The sequence below is a fragment of the Azolla caroliniana genome, unplaced genomic scaffold, assembly GCF_043228905.1.
Source record: "Azolla caroliniana isolate FFs.n. ecotype wild unplaced genomic scaffold, voAzoCaro1.0.p SCAF_17, whole genome shotgun sequence".
In the NCBI taxonomy this organism is placed as follows: domain Eukaryota; kingdom Viridiplantae; phylum Streptophyta; class Polypodiopsida; order Salviniales; family Salviniaceae; genus Azolla; species Azolla caroliniana.
The window spans coordinates 13,336,982-13,346,122 of NW_028230452.1; the positions used below are offsets into that span (position 1 = coordinate 13,336,982).

General features: G+C 37.2%; 1 protein-coding gene across 2 annotated transcripts; it reads left to right on the forward strand.

The window, feature by feature from the left end:
- Positions 1-1,100: 1,100 nt before the first annotated feature.
- Positions 1,101-5,790, forward strand: LOC147853191 (uncharacterized). 2 transcript variants are annotated; one of them, XM_087333284.1, is made up of 4 exons: positions 1,101-1,928; positions 2,097-2,648; positions 4,355-4,428; positions 5,282-5,790. In XM_087333284.1, exons 1-4 carry the CDS (start codon positions 1,409-1,411, stop codon positions 5,477-5,479), a joined length of 1,344 nt encoding a protein of 447 aa, XP_087189410.1. In that variant the 5' UTR covers positions 1,101-1,408; the 3' UTR covers positions 5,480-5,790. The 2 variants fall into 2 exon arrangements, with proteins under 2 accessions (XP_087189410.1, XP_087189409.1); XM_087333283.1 differs by having other exon boundaries at positions 1,106-1,928; positions 4,352-4,428.
- Positions 5,791-9,141: the final 3,351 nt, after the last annotated feature.

Below are 9,141 nucleotides of genomic sequence, written 5' to 3' on the forward strand. Positions count from 1 at the left end.
TGTAATCTTCCGAGCTCAAGGAAACCATGATTTTACATGCCTTGTACCATGTGGCCATAGTGGAAACGTGGACGGTATTGTCTAAAGATACTTTTCATTATTATGAGGGTGTGAAGTGGTTACTTGTGGTATGATGATATAGTCAAAAAAGGGGTTTAGGGAGGATAATCTAATTGACAAACGAATCAATCGATTTTTGTAAATGTGACCAAGAAAATTCGTGGACGAATCAATCGATTTTTGTAAATGTGACCCATTTAGTGCACATAAATATATATTCTAATGGCCACATAATGTAGAAGATAGAGCATGTGGGCACTCAACTAGGGATAGTTTTTGAAATGATGTTGGTGGAATCACCGAGGATCATTCAAATGATAAGCATAAGTTGTTTGCAAGGGAGTGGTCAAAATCGAGCGTGAAGGAACCTTGATTTATTCTATGATGATAATAAAAGTGGAAAAAGGGGAAAGAAATGTAATGGGTGTGTTCAAAATGTTGGATATGTTATATGGATATCAAAGTATGTGGTTTGGTTTGAGAAAACACACTCGTGCACCCATGTTGTTTCACCAATCACATCAAGGAGATATACATGGGGCTCTAGGGGGGACTCTCTTTCTTTTTATTAATGATTCAAGAACCTTAGAAATCCAAGGTAGCGTAAAAGTTGCTCCAGACTCCAGGTGCCCACCAATTTGCAGGGAGACATGATTAGGTGTGTCCCCCAATTATTCCCACTCGCCAAACTTCCACTTTTAACACATTGTAACTCGCGAACAAAGTTCTAGTGTACAATCTACAGATCCTTTAATGCGTTGCACAAAGAATATCCCTCCCCCTCCCCCCCCTCTCCAACACACATGCACACCCGTCCTTTCCATTTTCTATAGCTCATTTCATTGCATATTCACTACATACCGTTAAATAAAAAAACTCGAAATTCCATCAAATAACAATTTCTTCTTCTTGTTTTTGTTCTTAATTTTCTCAACTTCATTTGAGGCAAATCATTGTTGAAGATTATGAGCTCAATTGAGTATCTCTTGGGGGGCTTAACTAAGTGTAGTGCCACACACACATACTTAGAGGGGTCTAAGAGAAGAAAAGGTTTATGTATACTCCCAAAGTATCTTTTAGAAAGAGAGAGGGAGAGAGAGAGTCCCTTGGGTGCTCATGACCCACCATTATTGTGGTCATCATTCATTCTAGGGTCACACTACAAAACACACACAACAAGAATTGTTGGTTGATGAAGCAAACAAAAGAAACTAAAAGAGAAGAAAAGAAAAGAAAAGAAAAGAGGGGGAGGGGAGTGGGGATCAACTCCAATATCGCATTGCTTCTTGCATTGATTACATACAATTCCTGCATTTAACAAACAAGCTTACAATTTGGAACGAGAAGCATGGCCATGCAGGGTGACCTTGGCCTAACCCTAGGGTTTGTTAGGGAAGATCACTGCAAGGATCTCAATGAAGACACTAATCCTAGGCCTAATGCAGTAATATCTAGGAACCATCATGAATCCGCTTCTTCTTCGTTCGAACATATCCGACGTTCCATGCCCTCGCCCGATGCCAATTATGTAACGATTAATTACGATAATAATACTAATGCATCGAGTACCCGTACTCACCATAACCATCACGAATTTCTCCCCACTAAACTCCTGAATCACAACACCAATAACAACATTGGCCATATGTTGGGTAATGACCATCATACTACTACTACTATTAATAATCATATAGGTATAAGCAGTGATTACCATGACACCATGATGAGCAATAACACTAATTACCATCACGGCGCAATCGTAAACGACGATAACATGGAGTGGTGCCTGCGTGCGCTCCACATGGAGCGGCTCAAGATCGAAGCTTTCCGGCGTGAGCTCCCGATGTGCATGCGGCTTCTTGATGGTGGTAAAATATATACAGCTAGCAAATGTAGCAGCTATTTTTCATTCATATTCTTGGTATTGAATTAGTTGTTGTATGCTTAAATTCTGATGATGCTGGGGCTGGTTTTGTTTTTCTGATGTTTTTTTGCTAAAACAATTATAATTCTCTAATTAATATATGCTGCATCAGCCATATCAGCCACCACAGCTAAGCTTAATGCCACTAATAGCAATGCACCATCATCCATCAACTACATGCAATTATATGATGCAGATAATGATGCTAATAGCACCCATAATGATAACACAGACTATAATAACAACAGTAATATCAGTCATGATGAGGATGATCATCGTCATCGTCGTCATCGTCATCGTGATGTCGATGGTGATGGTGATGGTGATGGTGATGGGTCCATCATGATATTGAAGCCAAGACATCCTACAATCAATATGTCAAGCTCATTCTTATCTAATTTGAATATCATGAAGTCTAGTAGTAGCCCATTAGCATTACCAATATCATCTAGCTCATGTCAACATGCAACTACCGCGATGACCATGGCGGTAGCGGCGGCGGTAGGTGGCCCTACAGAAGGAGGGGCTGCTGCTCCCAATGGCGGCGTTGTCGGGGGCGGGGGCGGGGGCGGGGCCGGAGTCAACCGCAAGCCTCGGAGATGTTGGTCCCCTGAGCTGCATCAACTCTTCTTGCATGCTCTCCATAGGCTTGGTGGCCCTCAATGTATGCATCCCTCTCCTCTTTCACTCCATTTTGCCCTTCTCTTTTCATTCTTCTAATGGGCCTCCATGTGGTTATACTAACTGTAGTAGTAGTAGTAGTAGTAGTAGTAGTAGTAGTAGTAGTGTTAGTGGTAGGAGACATATTAGTCTAGTACGAAGAGTAGTAGTAGGAGTTATGTTAGTGCTAAGACTCATATTGGTCTAATAAGTTGGTACAACTACTACTAGGATTGATTTATCCCAAAGAAGGATGTGTCGCCAAATTAGGATGTGCCCCCCCTTCCCCCCCACACACACAACACACCCTTGTGTTGAGTATCCAACTTATACTTCATATGACCTCAAGTTCTCCAAACACTAATTTTGCACGACCATCTCAAGCTATATAATATGACTCCGCGTGTTGCCGTCTTAACCTCTTTAAGTTTCGTTCGGACCTAATATTTCTCCAAAGTGTTGCATAAACAATGAATTTTGGTTACCCTTCCATTACGTGATTAATTTCCACATGACTTCTCCTCATTCTTGATGCTCACATCGTGACGATATAATTGTTACACCTTCCTCTCTAATCAAATTTACCCTCTTCCATTAATTCTAGTAGCATTAAGCTTAGATTTCACTAGATATAAGTCGATATATTGGTGATGTTGACCACCTGACTAGACTTTAATGTCCTAGTCAAGTCTCTTCATCCATGACTAATGACCATGATATGCATATCATATTGGATTGACAAAAGGCAATATGTAATATGCTTAACCTCTTCATCCATGACTAATGACCATGATATGTATATAATATTTGATTGACAAAAGGCAATATGTAATATGCTTAGTTCTGACAACCTAATCAATTAATTGTACTTATAACACTATTACCGTTTATAATTGACGCCTTAGATTATATATAGATAAAATTCAAGTTTTTAAATATAGCCACAGACTAGTTGAGAACTAAAATAAAATTCTTCACAAGCCTACTCAAGTTATAAAAGCACTTAATTTTGAATAGTTTTACAAACAATACCCAATAAGTGAATGTCACACCTCATGCGACCCAACATCAATTATTTTTTGTGTCTCCTGTCATAATTGAATAAACATACAAGTATATATGCATTTAAAACATTAATTTATATTTCATGTGACCACATGTCATAGTGATGTACAATTATAATTATAACTCAACATTAATTATACAGCTAGTGTGCAAGGTTGCAATGATCTTAATTGACCATGGATCATAGCCTCCATGCATGCAATAAAGTGTGTGCAATTGGTATTGAATCTAGCTCAATGTGCCACATGCACAACAAGATGCAATGACCGAATAATGAATGGTTCACTCTATTGCATCACCAAGTACCTAGAAATTAGCCCCTTGAGTGAGTGACCACAATGTGATTGAGTTCAAAACGACTATCCAAAACATTAAAGCAGTGCTCCAAACAAACTACATATAAAGCTTATTATTGTTCAATGATACAAATGCACAAATAGACATTAATGTATCCCTTTACTACACCTTGTGCTCAACACACACACACACACACACACACACACACACACACACACACACACACACACACACACACACACTACACACACATATATGGTAAGCTATTTCTATTGTATGTACAATTGATCATTTTGTTTCATAATTTTATATTTTTGCCCTCCTTTGCTTTTTGTTTGTCAATAGTAGCTACCCCAAAACAAATACGCGAGCTCATGAATGTGGAAGGATTGACAAATGATGAAGTAAAGAGCCACCTTCAGGTAATTCTTATAAATTGATCATTCAAATCAAATTTAGTTCCTTTGAAATCATACACTAGATTTTTAAAAGAAAAATTAAATGTCTATGTTGTTGGCCCTCAACATGAAGGCAACATTCAGGTAATTCTTATAAATTGATCATTCAAATCAAATTTAGTTCCTTTGAAATCATACACTAGATTTTTAAAAGAAAAATTAAATGTCTATTTTGTTGGCCCTCAACATGAAGGCAACATTAAAGGACTTGCGACCTCATCACGATTACTTCTGTGAAGCCTGTCTATTCAAACTTTCAAGGAAACTTGGGTTAAATTAAAAGTAATCTTCTGGTGTATCACAATTATATTGAGCAACATATAATTAGGTCAATGTATTCAAGGAACTAGAACTTTCCATCTTTTGCAAACAACTAGCTCATGGTTTATATTGTGGCCACTTACATGTTCCTAATAGAATATCTAATGCCTTTGTTAACTAAGACTGACATGTCATAACCTACTTTAGAATGTTCCCAACATGTTGCCTTTAGGGTACACAATGTCCTTCTATGAGGAAATGAGTCATTTCATAGCCTCAATTTACAACGTCTCTTTGGTATGATTTTGATTACTACTCCACTATTTAGACTAGTAGCTTCTAGCTTGGTTGATCAAAACATTGGTTAATAAGCACAAGTTGTCATGGACTTCCATCTAGTCCATATATCTCATAACTTTTCTATGTCAAATATATGTTTTAATATCATTTTTTATGCATCACTAATCTTACACACTAAATCTAGCAACCAACAATGGTTGAAACATAACAATACTGGCAATAAGTAATGTATCCTTTTTTCTATCAATATATGAAGAAATTCCGACTTCATACAAGGCGGCCAATAGTAAGCTCGAGTTGCAATGAAGCACATCAACAACCACATCACTTGGTTTTGTTTGGAGGGATATGGGTTCCCACTAGCCCAGTTGAGCAATCATCATCACCACATCAACAATCCACATCCATGGGCGCCTATGCTTGTGGCACATCACTTCCACCTGAAGCTGAATAAAATTATAACGCAATCTTACACCAACTGTGTCATAAAGATATTGTTGTAGATTAGGGAGCCTCCAAGTTTGCGGTGGTGCACGTGCTAGAGTTCAAAAAACATGTCATGTGAACATAGCACACCGAAAAATGGGTCATGCATAAAATGAAACTTGGGGGACAAATTTATAATGCATATAAATTGTAAAGCTCTAACAATGAGATATCTATATGTATGCCTCTGTGATGTGGTACTACCATACACATGTGTGCATGTGTATATGTATATATTCGAAGTATCCAATGTATTGGAATTGTTATTCTTTACTTAAATATGGGTGATTTATTGTAAGTGAGGGAAATTTTCCAAAAAATTCCCCACTCTACTCCTATAATAAGGGGCTTGTTCACCACATCAACAATCCACATCCATGGGCGCCTATGCTTGTGGCACATCACTTCCACCTGAAGCTGAATAAAATTATAACGCAATCTTACACCAACTGTGTCATAAAGATATTGTTGTAGATTAGGGAGCCTCCAAGTTTGCGGTGGTGCACGTGCTAGAGTTCAAAAAACATGTCATGTGAACATAGCACACCGAAAAATGGGTCATGCATAAAATGAAACTTGGGGGACAAATTTATAATGCATATAAATTGTAAAGCTCTAACAATGAGATATCTATATGTATGCCTCTGTGATGTGGTACTACCATACACATGTGTGCATGTGTATATGTATATATTCGAAGTATCCAATGTATTGGAATTGTTATTCTTTACTTAAATATGGGTGATTTATTGTAAGTGAGGGAAATTTTCCAAAAAATTCCCCACTCTACTCCTATAATAAGGGGCTTGTTCACTATTCCGCACAAGGTATTGAATCTCTCTTGTTACTTTGTTTCCTAGGTATGCATAGAGATTATGAAATTTCCTATTTTCCTGCCAAAAACTGGACATGTTTAAAGCTCTCACATGATTAGGCCTCTATGATGGGACAAAAGCATCGGAATTCAAGTTTACAATAGGTTAGAAACGACATAATTGGAAGGACATGTAAATTGTGTAAAAATTGAAGATAGCTCAAATGGTAAGAGTTAACCACTTGAATGATACGGTTAAGGGCTTTAAACCTTTTTAGGCCCAATGAAGGGAAAATGTGACTTTTTCCCTATGTGAGTTATAATGCTAGAGTGATGAAAACAACGCGGATATGCCACTATTTTTATCATATCAAGTATAAGAGCTCCAAATGCTATGAAATAAACAAGATAGCACATTATCAAGTTTGTAGAAATTGGGATTGGAGCGCCAAGTCTTTGTCGACACATGGATTACCAAGAGATAGAAAATAATGAGGGTGCTTAAGAGAGTTACGATGACAAAAGGCGATGAGGTTGTAAATGAGTCATACGAAAACTCAAGGATCTTTTCCTTTATACTTCTTTTAATTCAATTCATTCTTTATCTTAATTGCTCACATTTTGCATAACAGAAATATTTTGTAAACCCCTTAAAATATTTGATGAATTTGATCTAAACTACAACATTAAATCGTTATTTCCAAAGAAATTCTTAAACCGTAACTATACATAGTTGCGGTTTGAAATGAGAATCGAGAGATACTTTCTGAATCGGGTACCTTAGCACCAAGTGGAAATCTACCAATTGTCATTGTTACTCGACGTTGACAATTGAAATCATTGCCAAACCTGCAATCCAACACCAACCCTAGGCTCAATCACATGAGCTAGGATAATGCTTCACACTTTCCCCAATTACCCCTCTTGCAACTTTCCTCAACTTTCCTTCTTACTCTCCAATAGACATACATAAATACAAACACGTTTGTAAGTATGCATACCTACACATACATACACAAAAATTGGTTAGCCTACACCAACTTTTCTCTCATGCATAAAATGTGGACCTACAAGTGGAACCTCGCCAAATAAGGAGGAACTCCATGTTGTGAAAGAGAAGAGAAATTATCTCTTGTAGTAGGTGATTTTAGGTTAGAATGTTTAATTAGAGGCATAATGGGAGCATGAACAATGAGAGTGTGAGAAAGAGTGAGTGAGTGAGTGTAACACAACGTACGCACATAGAATTACTTTCTCTACATAACGAATTCAATCTTCAAAACGATATATCAAGGATACATTTTAGGGTTAAGTTAACCCTTTTGGCTATTTACATTAATAGCCCGCACAATATGTATGTGTCCATTACCATTCACACACTTCAATTTAATACTCCCCCATAATGGGCATATAATATGTAGTCGACTCAACTCCTCAATGTTGGAATTAGCTTCAAACCCATTTGAGTACACAAAAGTTCATAATTGATCTATTGGAAGACTTTTGGTCATGGCATCAGATATGTTATTGAGTGTTAGAATCTTGTTGATGACACATTCTGAAACAAAGTGATATTAAAATTCTATACACTTGGATACTAAATGATGGATTGGATTCTTCGCAAAGAGGTAGATCCCTAACTATAAATAAACAGGGTCAAGGCCAAATTTAGAACGATCTGCCAAAAGGTGTCAGCTAGTCAACTATGGTGCTTCTTTAGTTATGCTTTAATCATTGAGGTCATCGTTTACTCTTGAAGTTTGGATCTATACAAGATTGTTGCACTTATGAATTAGAAGAAATAGGTGGAGATTGATTTCCAACTAACTATCAAAATTTATAAAACTGACCAAGTCAATTGTTTCTAATCGAGGGTTTGTCAAGCCAAATCAAATTCTTAAGTCTTGTTTACCAATCAAATATCTGAAGATATAAACTCTTCTTGAGTTGGCTGACTAGATATTCTGAACTAAGTGACGCCAAACCTTCTAGTTGCTCCATATAAATTTCCTCATCGAGATCACCATGGAGAAAGGTCATTACAAGATCTAGTTGAAGAAGCTCTAAATCCTCGACAACTACTAATTGGAGTAAGAATCGAATTCACCACTGGTGAAAAAAATCTCATCAAAATCGACTTAGTGTTTTTGTTTAAAGTTACCGTTTGCAATTAACCTAGGCTTATATTAGGGACTAGGTCCCATGTGTTATTTTCCCAAATGGATTTCACCTTAGACTTAAAGCTAGTTGCAATTTTACATAAGATGTTGTCATAACTTCTTTGTAGGTGGAAGGTTCAACTATATGTGTAAAAAATGTCAGGTGAATATCTTTCGGGTGGATTTTCTTGAATCAATGTGGTAGGACCAGACTCATCCGATCATCATTGATGATCTCTTCTAAAGTGGTCGGGTGGATGAGAGTTTCTCGAATCAATGTGGTATGACTAGACTCATCCGATCATCATTAGTGATCTCTTCTAAAGTGGTCGGGTGGATGAGACAGTTTCTTGAATCAATGTGGTAGGACCAGACTCATAAGATCATCATTGATGATCTCTTCTAAAGTGGTCGGTAAGATTAGATTCTTGTCAATAAGATATTGTTGATAAGATTTGAATAACAAGATTAGCTTCTTGTCATGTAGCTAATTGGGTATGTTGAGTTGGGCCATCGAGAGAACTAGTCAAATCGGCACAAGCTACCTGTCGAAATTTGATCGGGCAATGGGTTCCTTTGTGCATTGTCAACTCATTGAATACAATGTACAAAATTTGAGCAATTTGTCTTGACTTTGGGATCCCACGGTCTATAGTC

Excerpts from the sequence above, each read along its gene's own strand:
- LOC147853191 (XM_087333283.1), top strand. The coding sequence starts at position 1,409 with ATGGCCATGCAGGGTGACCTTGGCCTAACCCTAGGGTTTGTTAGGGAA. Across the intron at positions 2,649-4,351 it reads TAGGCTTGGTGGCCCTCAAT|TAGCTACCCCAAAACAAATA; the intron begins GTATGCATCCCT and ends GTTTGTCAATAG. Across the intron at positions 4,429-5,281 it reads AAGTAAAGAGCCACCTTCAG|AAATTCCGACTTCATACAAG; the intron begins GTAATTCTTATA and ends CAATATATGAAG.